We start from the raw sequence: 18,118 nt of genomic DNA on the forward strand, positions 1-18,118 counted from the left end.
CAGACATTGCACCTTCGGATTTCCATTTATTTCGGTCTTTACAAAATTCTCTTAATGGAAAAAATTTCAGTTCCCTGGAAGACTGTAAAAGGCACCTGGAACAGTTCTTTGCTCAAAAAAGATAAAAAGTTTTGGGAAGATGGAATTATGAAGTTGCCTGAAAAATGGTAGGAGGTAGTGGAACAAAAGGGTGAATATGTTGTTCAATAAAGTTCTGGGTGAAAATGAAAAATGTGTCTTTTATTTTTACTTAAAAAACTGAAGGTACTTTTTGGCCTGCCCAATAAGTATTATTATTATTATTTAACATCTTTGTTGGAGTATAATTGCTTTACAATGGTGTGTTAGTTTCTGCTGTATAACAAAGTGAATCAGCTATAGATATACATATATCCCCATATCTCCTCCCTCTTGTGTCTCCCTCCCACCCTCCCTATCCCACCCCTCTAGGTGGACACAAAGCACCGAGCTGATCTCCCTGTGCTATGCAGCTGCTTCCCACTAGATATCTATTTTACATTAGATAATGTATATATGTCCATGCCACTCTCTCACTTTGTCCCAGCTTACCCTTCCCCCTCCCCGTGTCCTCAAGTCCATTCTCTATGTCTGCATCTTTATTCCTGTCCTGCCCCTAGGTTCTTCAGAACCACTTTTTTTTTTATTCCATATATATGTGTTAGCATACAGTATTTGTTTTTCTCTTTCTGACTTACTTCACTCTTATGACAGTCTCTAGGTCCAACCACCTCACTACAAATAACTCAATTTCATTTCTTTTTATGGCTGAGTAATATTCCATTGTATATATGTGCACATCTTCTTTATCCATTCGTCTGTCGATGGACACTTAGGTTGCTTCCATGTCCTGACTATCGTAAATACAGCTGCAATGGACATTGTGGTACATGACTCTTTTTGAATTATGGTTTTCTCAGGGCATATGCCCAGTAGTGGGATTGCTGGGTCATATGGTAGTTCTATTTTTAGTTTTTTAAGGAACCTCCATACTGTTCTCCATAGTGGTCTGCTGTTCTGATTGGGTGATTTCCATTATTCTGTCTTCCAGATCACTTATTTGTTCATCTGCATCATTCAGTCAGCTATCCGTTGCTTCCAGATTGCTTTTTATCTTGGAAATTGAATTATCTTTGGTTCATTTTTTTAGTTTCTAGTTCCTTGTTACAGTGATCTGTGTTTATATTGATAATCTTTCTTAATTCAGTTAGCAATTTGATTATTACCTTTTTGAACTCGAGTTCTGGTAGACTGGTGAGCTCTGTTTCATTATTTTTTATTTTAGGGGATTTCTCTTGCTCTTTTAATTGGGAGTAGTTCCTCTGCTTTTCATTTTAGTTAAGTTTCTCTGTCTCCATGAATTTAGTTATCTATTTTGGTCTTGAAGGAGTGTTTCTATGTGAGAGCATCCCTGTGTAGACTGTGTATGTCCAATGTTTTTGGTGTGAGGGCTGGTTTTGATATGGACACCAGCCATGTCTGTCCTCAGGGTGTACTGGCCGTTGTCACTCTGATAGGGGTGTGGTTGGTGTTGGGGGATCTAAATCCTGTGCAGGGTGTGAGGCAGGACTTCCTCTCTGCTCAGTGGCAGTCACCACCTTGTCAGGTTCCCAGTTGTTGCAGCAGAAGCTCTGAGGGTCAGGCTTGATCAGGCTCCATTACCCTTGAGTGCATGCTCCGCCCCAAAGGTGGGGAGTGCTGAAGGAACTGGGGCTCGTGCACTTACAGAGCACCAGTGTGCCGCCTAAGTAGGTGACGTCAGCTCTGCTCAGACGCAGCCCAGGGTCACATCTCTTCCCCTGCTGTGTTTGTCCCAGATCGAGTGCAAGGCTGTGGTGTGGAGTGGGCAGGGCCGGGGCATTTGCTAGGCTGGGGCTGGGGGTCAGGGCACTGTGGCTGCGGGGACTGAGGTGGCTGTGCTGCCGCCTGAGATCTGGGCTGCCTCTGTGGCAGCCTTCTTATAGGACCGATCTCCCCCAGACCCAGCATTGAGCTGTGCTGTGGGGTGGGCGGGGCCGGGTGCTCCTGTGGTGCTGCTGGAACGAGCTCTGACAGTGGTCGCCGGTGCCCCACCTGGATCACAGCCCAGTCCCCCAGGGCTGTCTCTGAGCAGCTAGGTCAAGCCTTCTCCCTGGGCCTGTCTGCCCCAGATCCTGCACCAAGCTGCAGTGTGGATGGGGGTGGGGAGTGTTTGCTCAGCTGGGGTATGAACCACTGCCTGCTCCTGGGGTGCTGCCCGAGTGCCCGCTGACAGTGGCTGCTGCCACCCCACCTAGATCAAAACCCAGGCCCCCCCGGGGCTGTCTCTGTGTAGCTAGACTGAGTCTTTTCCTATGGCCCGGTTGACCCTGATCTCACACCAGACTGTGGTGTGGAGTGAACAGAGCAGGGGTGTTTGCCCCTTTTGGGTTAGGGATTCTGGTGAGGCAGCAGCCACCAGTGCAAGGCTCTCTCTGCCCTGGCTGTTGCAAGCCAACTTGTGTGCACTCCTTGTGAGTCAAGTTAGGCTTCTGCAGCTCTTCTATCTGTCCCAGCAGTTCTCCCAGCAGCCAAAGGGGCTTGTCTCCTCCGTTCAGGGTCCCAGGACTGAACACTCAGACTGTGGCTTGGCCTGCTCACTCCCCAGGGTAAGGGTCTGCCCATGTGGACCTTCTCCTTTCAGATCCCTCCCAGGGACACAGGTCCCAATCTGATGCCTTTTTTCTGCCCCACCCGGTTAAGTGGAGATCTTGCAGCTTTGGTTGTACAGAGTTCTTCTGCCAGTTTCTAGTTAGTTTTCTGTGACAATTGTTCCACATGTAGACGTTTTTTTTTTTTTTTTTTTTTGGCGGTACACGGGCCTCTCACTGTTGTGGCCTCTCCTGTTGCAGAGCACAGGCTCCGGACGCACAGGCTCAGCGGCCATGGCTCACGGGCCCAGCCGCTCCGCGGCATGTGGGATCTTCCCGGACCGGGGCACGAACCCGCGTCCCCTGCATCGGCAGGCGGACCCCCAACCACTGCGCCACCAGGGAAGCCCGTAGACGTATTTTTGATGTGCTTGTGGGGAGAGGTGAGCTCCATGTCCTCCTGCTCCGCCATCTTGATCCCTCCTAGGCAAAGAAAAGGCATTCCTAGAAGAGGGCATGTCTTGAGTAAAGGCAGAGGCAAGAATAGCTAAGTTTATATTTTCACAAGTAGAGGCATAGATGGGATTTATTCTGGCTTCATGACCTTCTAATGAAGCCCCCCTAGAATGCATTTCAGTCCCCATTAGTTTTATGGCTCATGGTTGGTTGATGCTTCTGATAATGTTGATTTTTTTGTTGGTGGAGGTATTACTGTTCAGTTAAAAAAGCCTTCAAGGAGTGGAGCTGCTTGATCTGCTTTCTTCTTTCATCCATCCAGTCCACCATTTATAGCTTCCTGTACTCGGCTATATGACCCACTCACAGTCCTTACCCCTGTCTATCTCCCACTCTCACGTGCTGTTCACAACTTTCTTCTGGCTATGCTCCCATTTTCTGACTTCTACATTTTAGCTCCTACTGTTCTATCCTGACTGAAATGCTCTGCCCCCTGGGGGAATCTTCCTAGATCGTCTTTGTGCCTGCATTTATCTTCCTTCCTCTGAACTCCTGAAGCACATAGGCACAATCACTGGTTTGGTGCTTATTTATAGTCTCTATCTATCTACCTACCTACCTACCTATGTACATCTATCTACCTACCTATATCTATTCACCTGAGGTCCACCAACTCCTTGACATTTTGTGTGACGTTGTATGTGATGTGCATATGTGCGTTTTCTGGAGAGCAGGTCTGCGACTTTCATCACTACCTCACAGGGGTCTATGATTCCAAAGTGGTTAAGAACTACAGTATCAAGGCAATACCAGACATATAAGAAGTACTAGTTTGGCTGAGAAGAACTGGCCAAGTGCATAGCTGAGCTCTAATTGCAGAACTACACAGTAACTGCTGACAATGAGAGACTTAGGTCTGGAGACATCTCTTAGTCCCGCCATGTATATAAAAAATACCAGATTTGTAAAATTATAAATCTATATCCAATTACAAATTATATACACCTAGAAGTGATATAGATATGCAGAATTAAACTTCATGGTCTTACTAGGAATCATCTTTTCAGTGGTACTGCAGTTTCTCACCCACAGCTTTTCTATACAATATTCTTCCATTCAAATAAAATTAAGAACTCTGAATATCAATTTTTAAGTGTTAACGTTCCTTCTAAAAGATCCATTCGTGTCACTCCTGCCATAAAATGCATCTATTTGTGTACCAAATATCTATCATACACCCACGTACTAGGCTCTGTCATGCTGAGAATACAGTTGTACGCAAGATGTGATGGGGAGAGACGATAAACATGTAAACAGTAAATGACAATTTCAGAGAGCCTTACGTGCTGTGAATACAATAGGGCAGGTTATTGGATAGACGGGAATGGAGGCAGGTGGCGTGCATCTGAGTGGAAACCTGAATGGTGAGATCTGGGTCACGTGAGAGCTGTGACACAGACGTGAGCATTGTCCGTCTGAGGAACACTGTGGGAGGCTAGTGGGGCTGGACCATGGTGAACAGGGGCAGAGTGGGGAGAGATGAAGTCACAGCCATGCTCTTCCATCAAGTGGCCTCTGGCTGAGAATTTACTTCTTGTTGAATGCATGGATTCACACACTGATTTTCTAACTAACTTCAAACCCTAAATAGGACCACTATCTTACTATTGTATTTTAGTTTACAAATGAGATTGAATTAGAAAAATGGGGAAGAAGACTGACTTAGCAAGAAGAGGATGATTTGGAGCCAGAAAACCTGATTTGGAGTCCAGGCTCCACCACTTGTTATTTGGGCAGTTCATCGACCTGAGCAGCTCCACCATTTGTTATTTGGGCAGTTCATCGACCTGAGCATAGCTTCAGTTTCTTTGCTTGAAAATGAGAATCCTGACATCTGCCCCCTCCCCTCTGGCCTATACTCATCCATCAGATGAGATGGCATGTGTGAAAGCCCTCTTACTGCCCTGTGTCACATAAGGCAGCTGTCCCAGTGAATCTCTCGGTCTGTTTTTGGCAGCTGAGAAACAGAAAACAAAGGTGGACAAAAAGGGTGTTTAATAGTAATACATTAACAATGACAATAAACAAAACAATAGCTATTATTTTGGGCCAAGCAGTACATTAACTGAGGTCCTATGTTACCTTGTTTAGTCCTCACAACAACGCTGTAAGACAGGTTCTGCGGTTATTCTCATTTTATAAAAGAGGAATAGGGAGGTTTCAAATGTGAGCACTTCTTCAAAGGCAAGTCCTCTGAATACCCTCATTCATTGCCTATTTATTTTAGACAAAATTAGAATCAACTTGCTTATGTTTTTTCTGCCCACAGATTTTAGTACCTGTAAATTAAACAAGGATGAGCAGGTTTTGCTGGAGGTGGGCACCCTACTGGCAACAAGATAGAAACACTTATAAAAAACCAGACACGCACACACATACACACAAATGAAAACAAAGCAACCAAAAGTGAATTGATGTAGTGAGAAAAGGGACACTTCTACACCTTCACAACAGTCTTCACACCTCAGAACCTGGAGGCTTATGCCCACCACATTAACTGGTGCTCCTAAGGAATGACATTAAATCACCAAAAAAGGACAGATCGTTTATTTACTCTCCAAGGGAAGGGCATAATGAAATTTAGAACATTTTTATCCAAAATGCTTAAAGTTATAAAACAGAAAAAGCATACTTATATGGAATACCTTATTCCCCAAAGACACTGAATTAAATGTCATCACTGTATTATGAATATTAATATGACATACAGTAGGATTCTACTTACATAAAGTTCCAAGTCTTGAAGGGTGCATATTTAGGAGGTATAAATAAAAAGAAGTGCAAGGAAATGTTTCTCATAAAGGTCAGGAGAGTAGTGTACCTTCAGGAGGAAAGGGTGGGACCTGTGATTGGGGAGGAGCCCGTGGGGACTTCTAGGGGCCAGCAGTGTCCTACTTCTCAACCTCAGGAGTGGTGATAGGGGTGTCCACTTTATAGTTCATTAAGCTGTATTTATAGGATTTAAGCACTCATCTATATTTGTGTTATATTTCACAATAAATAATGTTTAAAAAAATTAAACTTAAAGAAAAAACTATGACAAAGAACACAGTACCTCTGTTTAGGTGTGTTTCATGTATTTCAAAATTCACTTTTAAAAAAAAATTTTTATTGGAGTATAGTTGCTTTACAACGTGGTGTTAGTTTCTACTGTATAGCAAAGTGAATCAGCTATATGCACAGTTCACTGTATTCTCTTGCTGGTCCTGTGAGGAAGGGAGGGCAGGCATCCTCCTCCCCTTCCTCATTTTAAAGATGGGGACCCTGGAGTTCAAGGGGGTTACTCTCTTGTCTTCACCCATGCAGTTAGGGGGCGAGCTGGGACTCCCACCCCTGCCGGGTATCTCCGAGTGCCCAGCTCTCCTAGCCTCCACCTTATCTTTTTAGAACATTCCAGGCATAGAATCTATTGCAGAGCAGTTGTGAAATCAGTTGAGTGAATTTTCGTAGAGATGAAAACCTCACCTGTCACTGTGCTCCACCGCAACCTTGTGCTTGTTCTGGGAATCGATCCTGGCCTCCCTGACCACGTTATACCAGGCCCTGAAAATCTTCTTCTGAAGAAAATGTACACACAGTGTTTGTACTTCTTCCTCGAGGTCAGTCAGGTACTGGGGATGAGAACAGGGAAAAAAGTGAGACAAATAACAGCATAGACAAAGAATTCAAGCAAATAAACAGTACAAAAGAGAAAGAATCGAACCAGACACAAAACAAAGGACACTGGAGGCATAAGGAGAAAGGATGGTGTGGCAGCCAAGGCCATATCCTCTGTAAGGTATTAAAAGATAAATGGAATCAGAGGGATAGAAACAGTTATAAGACTGAGGGCGTAGGTTTCTAGTAAAACCACTTGAGCAATTATGGGACAAGAAAGAAGAAATGAGTATAAAAACAAAAGCTGATGTAATGACACATTACAGTTTATAGGGATACTCTGTATGTAAAAAGAAACGTGCTTAAGATTTTATACTAACAAAACATTGACATTTTCAAATTCATTTCAAAGCAGTGAATTGAATTGCCTCTTCTATATTGTTCTTGAAAAAAACATAATGACTGTTGACATCTGGAGTGCACCTAATTTTCTTACATAGGATTGGGCAGAGACATGTATTGAACACTCCTTTCATTGGGGCCTTACCTGTAGCCAGCTCCGGATGACTCTCCTAAGTAATATTTGGGAATAAAATTGATCAGCTTTGGCCATCTTCCTAGCCAGGCTTTCCCGACTCCACTGGAACCAGGTCAGCAGGCATTTCCTCTGTAGGGCCAAAGAGTGATGTCCTTTGGCCACCTGGACAGTTTTTTAAATGAGAAAAGGGAATTATTCCTTATATGTTAAATCATTTAAGGAAATACACATCACCTTGGCAAGGGATGCTGTAAACCACATACAGGCTGTTACTAGAGAGAACAATCTTACGGACATTCACCTATGTCCTAAAAGCTTTGACTACTGACTGTACTACTGTATTACATGGGGACTTTAGATTCACATCATGCATAGCCTTTCAGTGCTGACTCCCCGAAGACCACATGACTGGCTGGTTATTCGGGAAATGGAACAAACAACCTCCAAAACCATTTCGTCGCTCGCACTGAGCTTTAAAGTGCATGGGCGGCAACACTCTTGGTTCCTTCTCCTGGAGCTTGGGCAGCAACTGCATAACAAACCTCTCTTTATTATGTGCTTAACCACTGTCTAATTGAGGAAATGCCAATACTTTCAATTAGTTTTGTAGAAGGAGCTGTCACTAGCACTGAAATTTAGACATTATCAATAAACCACAAACCATTTGGTAGAAAAATAACATGATGAATAATTTAATATCTTACCAACTTAAAGGGCTCAGAGTATCATTCTACCAAAGTAAACATAGAACTCAGACTTTATAGATTTTTTTTAAAAGTAACTATTACATTCTCTTAAGAGGCAGAGGGAAAAGCCCTTCTCTCTTAGTCCTCCCCATTAGACCTTTTTCTGAGTCTTGTCTCACCACTGAGCACTGTGAATGTGACTGATCTAAGTGAGTCCCTTGGCAGTCACACATACTGGCCAAAATGACCATCACAGGAGGTCTCTGTGACACCTGGGAGCCAAAAGGCAAGGGGAGCCAGAAACACACAACCTCCTACCCTCTCTGCTCTCCATCTTCTAGGAAAACACAGAGAACCAGGGAGAAAAAGAAAGATAATCAGAAGATCCCTTAAAAATTCTGAAAACTGTTATTGGAACAAATGAAATATAGCACATGTGAGTTTAAGGGAAAATGCTAAATAACTCTTCTGAAAAAAAACCCAAAAACGTTATAAAGAAGCCAGGAACTGTTTAACTGGACGCTTTTTCTTTCTTAATTTTTTCTATCCCTTCCTGGATGTCAGCTCTGCTGGATGAAGAAGATACTGCTTCCTCTTACTGTCCTCCAGAACTTTTCCTTTTACTTCTTTCTGTTTTTTTTTCTAACTTTCTTACTTCATTTTTTTTTTTTTTTAAACTTTCAGCTGGTGGTTGGCATCTACATATACCTCTGATTCCTGAACACAGCACAAAAGACATGCCTGAACTGGGCAGGATTTTTGGAGGAAGGGGTTGCTGAGCTCCATTCTAGTTTTGTAACCAATGTGCTGTGTGACCTTAAGCAAGTCAGTTTTCCTCTCTAAGGTTCAGTTCCCTTTATTTACAAATTGAAAGAGAAGGAGAGGATTACTAATATTCTAAAATTCTATTATCTTGTGTGGTAGGATGAATAGTGGCCCTCAGGGATGGCCACAAACTAATCCCTGGAACCTGTAAATGTTACCTTACATGGTAAAAGGGATTTTGCAGCTGTGATTAAGTGAAGGATCTTAAAATGGGGAGATGATCCTGGGTTATATGGGAGAGCCCTAAATGTAATCACAAGAGTTCTTGTAAGAGGGAGGCAGGAGGATCAGTATCAATATGAGATGTGACATGAATGTAAGAGATTAGAGTGAATTGAGGAAGGGGCTATGGGCAATGGAATGCAGGCAGCCATTAGAAGCTGGAAAAGGAAACAGTTTCTCTCTTGGGAAACTCCAGAAGGCAGTTGTCTTGCTGACACTTTGACTTTAGCCCAGCAAGTCTGATTTTGGACTTCTGACCTCCAGAAGTTTAAGATAATAAATTTGTGTTTTAAGCTACTATGTTTGTGGTAATTTGTGATAACAGCATAGGAAACTAACACACTTGTTACAAACTAAAGAGGTGATTCTCAGAATGTGGTGCTCAGACTACTTGGATCAGAATCTCCTGGGCTACTTTTTTTTTTCTTTAATATTATAGTTTTTTATTCTACTGTTGTCTTTTTTTAAATTTTTTTGGCCACACCATGTGGCATGTGGGATCCTAGTTCCCCAACCAGGGGTCGAACCTATGCCCCCTGCATTGAAAACACAGAGTCTTAACCACTGGACCACCAGGGAAGTCCCTGGGCTACTTTTTAAAAATGCAGATTCCCTGACACACCGCCCCCAGCCCCCTGGCCAACAACCCAGACCTACTGAGAACACCTGGAGGTGGGAACAGGAACTTGCATTTTTATAAGCTCTCCAGATGGTTTTATGAATAGGAAAATTTGGAAATGCTGGATTCAGATCTGTGTTCTCCTGTTTTTATTTTAATTAGGTTTTTCTATATTTAAGGCCTATAACTGTCATTTTGAACTCAAACTCCTGTTTCTTTTTATATTCTTTTTTTTTTTTTTTTTTGTGGTATGAGGGACTCTCACTGTTGTGGCCTCTCCCGTTGCTGAGCACAGGCTCCGGACACGCAGGCTCAGCAGCCATGGCTCATGGGCCCAGCCGCTCCGTGGTATGCGGGATCTTACCGGACTGGGCCACGAGCCCATGTCCCCTGCGTTGGCAGGCGGACTCTCAACCACTGCGCCACCAGGGAAGCCCTCTTTTTATATTCTTATGAGTAAATTATTAAAAATTTAATTTGATTATTCACCTATAGATTATTTTGTTTCTAAATTTTATATGTTTCTTGATTTTACTCGGTCAAAAACAGGGACCAAAAAAGAACAGCTGATAAGAACTTAAGAGTGAGTTTTTCTACTTCCTGTCTGCTTTTTCTTTGTGTATTAATAATTAAAAACAAAGAAACAGACAAAAGCCAGAGAGAATAAAACAAAACTAGGAGCGCTCAATTGGATAACAAACTATCTGATATGACTAATGTTCGTTGTAGTATATTGCAAGAAGCAAATTTCCATTCAGATTTCATTTCCAGACTCATTCTCTCAGAAAACTAAGGCTCAGCCCTCCCATATCATTACCAGGAAAATAGCAATGCTTGGGGCACAGATGGGTCAAGGCCTCCAAGAGGAGGGATCCTCACGCCCTCAGGCCTGACCACCGCAAATTGGCCTCCTTAGCTGGTATGAGATACTCAGTGGTTCCAGAACCACCGGTTAGGAAGCAGAGGACAAAAAATCAGAGACAGAAAAACAGTGGGGAGGGCATTTAGGGAAGATAAAAAGAAAAGAAAGTGTGAAAATAGGAAGAGAACAAAGAGAATGAAGGGTGAATAGAGTGGCTAGGGGAGGAAGAAGAGTAGCCTAAGTCACGTTCACAAAGGTACAACCTGCAGCATTACTGAATGTAGTGGGATTCTTATGATACCACAGCATTATTGTTCATCTTTAATCCTTGTTTTCATAACCAAGAAGATTAGCCTTACTTTTCAGCATTAACTTGGCCGAGTGTGTAAATAAAAGTGGTCATAACTGGTAGGCATTACTGACCTTATTATGAAATAGAATTCTAGAGATAACATTTTATCTATTTTGAGCTTTTGATCATTTAGTTAAATGCCGTGTTCTGTGCACTGGATAAATTTGAATTTCAGTGGTATTTGATTTCATTTATCCCTGTGTGGTAGAGTGGATGACTATTCCGGATAATAGGATCAGACACCCACACACTTGCATGTGATTTCATCCTGTCTCCCACTGGAGTAAATGGAGCCTCTTTCTCCTCTCAGTGACCTTGAGTTTGGCCTTATGACTTGCTGTGGACATGATACAAGCCAAGGTTTCATATGAGTTTACATAATTGGGTTTGGCCTTTGTATCTCAGACATTTGCCAGGTGAAAGCTTGCCCTGAATAACAGCTGGAGCCAGAAAGAGGCTGTGGAGAGATCTGAATTTGATCTAAACTGGCCCGCAAACATGTGAGTGGGAAATAAATACCTGAGTTGTAAGCCACGATATTTCAGGGCTGTTTGTTAGGCAGCTTTATTGCAGCAGAAATCTGATTAGTATACCTTACGGTAATTATTTTTCCTTTATTACATAGCTATACACTGCTAAAATTGAGAGAGGCCTCTATTCATCCTACCTTGGAGGTTCTCTAATAAAAAATGTACTCTAGTTTTTTCCAACCTATTCAGTTACAGAGGTCTTTCTCTACCTTGGAAGACCAAACTCAAACGTTTATCTAAAACAAGTAAATATCCACACTCAATTCATTTATCTCTCTGACTTTTAAATCTCCAAACGACCTCCAAAGCCTCATTGGGTGTTTATCCTATTTTAAAGTCCACTTGCTGATGTGGGGGGATAAGAGTGTGACACTGTACCTGGAGGTTCTGCTTGCTTTGCATTCTCAGTCTCTTCCAAGGCTCCAGACCTTTTTTTCTTAGCAATACGCTTTCATAATGTTCTTTGGCTATTGCTTCCAGCTGCTGGTTCCTCTTAATTCTCTTCTGCTTCTCTAGTTCTTTCTGGAAAAAATAAATAGGTGAAAATGCCAAGGAGGAACCAAAATAGTGACAGGAAGTTCCTGAACTTCCCTCCTCCCTTGGATGCACTGAATGTATAGCTACACATGGAGCACTTCCCTCTGAAAGAAATCCAGAAACTAGCTGTGTGACTTTTCCACATCAACCGAATGAGAAAATACCTACATTGATACATCAAAAATATTGACAGGAAAGGCTGAGACACAGGCTTGCCATAAACGCCACCCCTGGCTCAGTGCCCTATAATAGGGAGGGAACTCCCAACTCCCAGCTTCTTCCTAAGGAGTGAAGGATTTGGACTGCACATCTAGCACCCCAACTTTAAAGACAACCATTCAAGCAAGGGATGGGCCCCCAAAACACCAACAAGGCTTGTGTCCACGAGACACACAAGACTATAGCAAACAATGAAACAGGTCTTATTGGATGAGAGTACTCACTGTGGCTATGCTCCGATACTCACTCCTGTGCTCTCAGGACTCAGTCCTGAGAAAGCAGGCAAAAAGCCCATTTCCCAGTCTTTCCCTGAAAGAGATTTGACTTCATACTTTACGAACTGCTGCCTGAGGGTCCAGATTCTAATTTAGCACGCATCTAGGAGCTGGCTGAGATCCTCTCCAGAGCAGGAGGGAGCCTTTGGGTACTTCCTCTGCCTTCTCCCTCTGGCTCACTCCAAAGGTAAAACCAGATTGCTAGCATCTGTCTGAAAGGAGCTTGTACACACATTTTGCATGCTAGCTTTTGTGACTGCCACCTGAGTGGGATGGGCCCCTGGACTGCCTGGCTCTGACAGCCAGTGGAACTTAACATTCACAAGTCCCATAGGACTACGGCAAACAAGCAGGCTTTAAACAGGCACAGGAGAAACACCCCGCCCCATCGCCCTGGCCATCCAGTCCCATGGTTATACACCTGGGCTCAGTGAAAGGGAGCAGGAAAAACACACATCTCCTAGTTTCTCCCTGGAAGGGGCTTAACTACGTATTTTCACAGCTGCTGCCTGAGGGTACAGCTTCTAATAATCAGTGTGTATCAAGGTGTGACCGAGATCCTTTCTTTTGACAACTGTCTTTTGACCAGGAACCAGAATTTGCCGGAAGAAGCACAGGGCCGCTTCTGAGATCCAGGCCCCTATAGGGAAGGCTGCTGCCTCTAAACCAGCTCCTTCCCAATCCCAGCTCCTGGAGAGAGAGCCGCTTCTGCGCCCAGAGGATTTTTCTGCTTGCTTTCCCCAAGTGTCTCCCCTGTCCAGCCCCCTTGCCTCCAGCCTGAGGGTCTTCCCTTAGCCTGACCCTGAAGCCTGCCTCATTTACAGCCCTGCAGGCTGGCTTAAGAGGGTTCTGGGAGCTGGAAAGAGGTTCAGATGAGACTGCTGCATGGATTAGTGAAGAGCCGCACAGAAAGCACCTGCCCCAGAGTCAGCCCCCAGGACACAGGATGAACCAGCAGAGAGGGATTCCCTTACTCAGGCTCTGCATCTCCAACCCCAAGCGATAGGTCTCGGCACACGCTCAGATACGGGGAGCTACTAAGGACAAAGGCAGTGACAAAGCTTTGAGAGACAACCAGGAGCCTGGGCCAGGCTGATGAGATTCATCTTCTGCATGTGAGCACTCTGTCAAGACTAGTGGAGGTGACTGTTTTATCTAATGCACAGAAACCAACCCAGAGAGTCAAGAAAAATGAAGAAACAGAGAAATATGTTCCAACCTAAAGAGCAAGATAAACCTCCAGAAACCAGTCTTAATGAAATGGAGATAAGTGATTTACCCAATAGAGTTTTCAAAATAATGGTCATAAAGATGCTCACTGACGTCAGGAGAGCAATGCATGAACAAAGTGAGAATTTCAACAGAGATAGAAAATATACAAAAGTACCAAACATAAATCATACAGCTGAAGAATACAATAACTGAACTGAAAAATTCAACAGAGGGGTTCAACAGCAGACCAGATCAAGCAGAAAAAAAGATCAGTCAACTTATAGACAGAGCAGTGGAATTCAACTGGAGGAACAAAAAGAAAAAATAATGAGAAAAAGTGAAGATAGCCTAAGGGACTAATGGGACACCATCAAAGGGAGAATAAACATAGGAGTCCCAGAAAGAGAGAAGAGAAAGGGGCAGAAATCTTATTCAAAGAAATACTGGACAGTTCAACTTCACATGGTCAGGCAGCTGGAAAGATGCTTAGCATCTGTAATCCCTTGGGCTTCAATGATACAGTCTTTTCCCAGTGCCAGTTCTAAATCTGCTCCATCCTGTAGTACTTTATCTGTGACTGTTTTTAACCACAACATTCTGCTGATTAAAGAGGCAAATCCATATAAACTTGGCCTTTTAAACAATGCCTTCATTCTGTCGTAACCAGTCCCTCTTCCTTAACAACACTTTTCTTACTTATTAAACAACTTAGCAAAAGAGTTTTCCCAGCTTGCTCTTTTATAAAATTTTATAGATCTTTCAAAGGGAAAAGTACTTTATCTCCATCTTTGTCTCATATTTCTCTACCTCTACACCTATGACAATATACAGAAACATTGGTATACCCTATTCTATAAAGCCAATTACTTCTTATTTTGCTCTAGTCTCATTATAACCACGTTTTTTAGGTTTTGACCACTCCCTTTCCAGAATCTTGCATCATGAAACATGTGCACAGGGAACATTCCCCAGCACAGATCACATGCTAGGCCACAGAATAAGTCTCAATAAATTTAAGATTGAAATCATGTCAAGCATTTTTTTTCTGACCACAATGGTATGAATCTAGAAATAAAAAAAAGAAAAAAAAGAAATACTGGCTGAAAATTTCCCTAACCTGGAGAAAGAAACAGATATCCAGGTCCAGGAAGCCCAAAAAGTACCAAATAAGATGAATCTAAAGAGACACACACCAAGACACTTTATAATTAAATTGTCAAAAATTAAAGACAAAGAATCTTAAAAACAGCAAGAGAAAAGCAACTTGTTAGGTATAAGTGCACTGCTTATACACTGATAGTATAAGACTATCAGTGGATTTTTTGGGCAGAAATTTTGTATGCCAGAGAAGTGACATGTTATATTCAAATGCTGAAAGACAAAACCCAGCCAATTAAGTATACTCTACCCAGAAAAAATGTTCTTCAGAATTGAAGGAGAGAAAAAGAGTTTTCCAGACAAACAAAAGCTGAAACAGTTCATCACCACTAGACCAGCCTTACCAGAAATGTTAAAGGCCTTCTTCAAGTTGAAATGAAGAACACTAATAAGTAATATGAAAACATATGAAAGTATAAACTCACTGATAAAGGTAAATATATAGTTAAATTCAGAATACTCTTAATATTGTAATGGTGATGAGTGAATCACTTAAAACTCTAGTATAGGTTAAAAGACAAAAGTATTAAAAATAACTATAACTACAATAACTTGTAATAGATACACAATATAAAATTGTGACCAACACATAAACTATGGTGGGAGAAGTGTAAAAATGTAGAGTTTTTGTATGCATTTGAAGTTATCAGCTTAAAATAGACTGTTATAACTACAAGATGTTTTATGTAAGCCTCATGGTAACCATAAAGCATAAACTTACAGTAAATATACAAAATATTTATAAATCACAGCACAAATACATATAATCAAAGCACAAAGGAATAATGCAAGAGAGGAAGGAACAAAGGAATTACAAAACAGCTAGAAAATAATTAACAAAATGGCAATAGCTAGTCCATGCCTATTAATAATTACTTTAAATGTACATAGATTAAGTTCTTCATTCAAAAGACACAGAGTAGCTGAATGGATTAAAAAAAAACAAGACCCAACTATGTGCTTTCTATGAGAGGCTCACTTCAGCTTTAAGGACACATAGAGACTGAAAGTGAAGGAATGGAAAAAGATATTCCATGCAAACAGGAACCAAAAGAGAGCAGGGGTAGTTATTTTACATAAGACAATATAGACATTAAGCCAAAAATGATATCAAGGACAAAGAAGGTCATTATATCATGATAAAGAGGTCAGTTCATCAAGAAGATGTAACAATTTAAAACATTTATGCATTCAACATTGGAGCACCTAAATATAAAGCAAATATTAACATTTTGAAGTGAGAAATAGAAATACAATAACAGTAGTGGATTTCAATAACCCACTTTAAACAATGGATAGAGCATCTAGACAATCAACAAGGATATATTGGACTTAACACATTAGACCAGATGGAATTAACAGACATATACAGAATATCTCATCCAACAGCAGCAGAATACATATTTTTCTCAAGTGTACATGGAACATTCTTCAGGATAGATCATATGTTAGGCCATAAAACAAGTCTTAATAAATTAAAAAAGACTGAAATCATACCAAGCATATTTTCCAGCTACAATGTTATGAAATTAGAAATCAGTTACAAGAGGAAAACTGGAAAATTCACAAATATGTGGAGATTAAACAACATGCTTGTGAACAACCAAGGGTCAAAAAAGGAATCAAAAGAAAAATAAAATAATTAAAAAATATCTGACAAAAATGAAAATGGAAACACAACATACCAGAACTTATGGGATGCAGCAAAAAGCAGTTTTATGAGGTAAGTTTAAATGCTTACATTAAGAAAAAAGAAAGATCTCAAATAAACAACCTAACTATACACCTCAAGGAATTAGAAGAAGAACAAACTAAGTCCAAAGTTAGTAGTAGGAAGGAAATAAAGATCAGAGCAGAAATAAATGAAATAGAGAGTAGAAAGACAATTAAAAAGATCACAGAAACTAAGAGCTGTTTAAAAACAAAACAAAACAAAACAGACAAACCATTAGCTAGACTAAGGAAAAAAAAAAAAAAAAGACAAAACCAGAAATGAAAGACATTACTACAGAAAACTGAGAAATACTAAGAATCCTAAAAAAAACTACTATAAACAATTAAATGCCAACAAGTTAGATAATCTAGAAGAAATGGATATATCCCTAGAAACATGCAACTTACTAAGACTGAATCGTGAAGAATTAGAAAATCTGAATAGACTAATTACTATAGACTCAATCAGTAATCAAAATCTTGGATTTGACACCAAAAGCAAGGGCAACAAAAGCCAAAATGAATAAGCAGGACTACATCAAACTAAAAAGCTTCTGAACAGCAAGGGAAACCATCAACAAAATGAAAAGGCAACCTATAGAATGGGAGAAAATATTTGCAACCACATATCCAATAAGGGGTTAATATCCAAAATATATAAGGAACTCATATAACTCAATAGCAAAAAAACCCCAAAAAACTCATTTGAAAAAATGGGTAAAGGATCTGAAGAGACATTTTTCCAGAGAAGACACATACAAATGGCCAATAGGTATGTGAAAAGGTGCTCAACATCACTAATTATCAGGGATACACAAATCAAAACCACAATGAGCTATCACCTTACACCTGTTAGGATGGCAATTATCAAAAAGACAAGAGAAAACAAATGCTAATGAGGATGTGGAGAAAAGGGAACCCTTGCACGCTGCTGGGGAATGTAAACAGGTACAGCCACTGTGGAAAACAGTATGGCGGTTCCTCAAGAAATTAAAAATGGAACTACCATATTATCCAGCAATCCTACTTCTGAGTATATATCCATAGGAAACAAAATCACTGTCTCAGACATATCTGTACTCCTGTGTTTATTGCAACTTTATTCACAATAGCCAAGGAATGGAAACAAAGTAGGTATCCATCAATGTGTGAATGGATTAAAAAATGTGCTATAGATACACACAATGGAATATTATTCAGCCTTAAAAAAAAAGAAGGAAATGTGGTCATTATTGACAACATGGATGAATTTTGAGGACATTATGCTCAGTAAAATAGGCCAGACAGAGAAAAACAAAAATACTAAGTGGTATCACTTATATGTGGAACCTTAAAACAAAAATGGGTTGAAATTGTAGAAACAGAGTAGGATGGTGACTGTCAGTGCCTTTGAGGTGGGAGAAATAGGTAGGGCCTGGAAAAATGGTACAAACTTTCAGTTACAAGATGAATAAGGTCTGAGGACCTAATGTATAACACGGTAACTATAGTTAATATTTCATAATTGAAACTTACTAAGAGAGGAGAAAATAAGCGTTCTTACACACACACACACACACACACACACACACACACACACACACACAATAAGTATGTGAGGTGATGGATATATTAATTAACCCAGTGGGAA

At 41.1% G+C, this 18,118-nt stretch overlaps 1 protein-coding gene across 1 annotated transcript in view; it reads right to left on the reverse strand.

Annotated features, from left to right (window-relative positions):
• The window catches only part of CCDC191 (coiled-coil domain containing 191), a 102,821-nt gene that overhangs the window by 5,998 nt on the left and 78,705 nt on the right, over positions 1 to 18,118 (reverse strand). The window contains exons 14-16 of the mRNA XM_060010659.1: positions 11,753 to 11,896; positions 7,288 to 7,440; positions 6,609 to 6,754 (exon numbers count right to left, since the gene is read on the reverse strand). Coding sequence (XP_059866642.1) covers positions 6,609 to 6,754; positions 7,288 to 7,440; positions 11,753 to 11,896 — 443 coding nt within the window. The remainder of the gene's footprint in view (positions 1 to 6,608; positions 6,755 to 7,287; positions 7,441 to 11,752; positions 11,897 to 18,118) is intronic.

This window comes from Delphinus delphis, chromosome 4 (assembly GCF_949987515.2).
Source record: "Delphinus delphis chromosome 4, mDelDel1.2, whole genome shotgun sequence".
In the NCBI taxonomy this organism is placed as follows: Eukaryota; Metazoa; Chordata; class Mammalia; order Artiodactyla; family Delphinidae; genus Delphinus; species Delphinus delphis.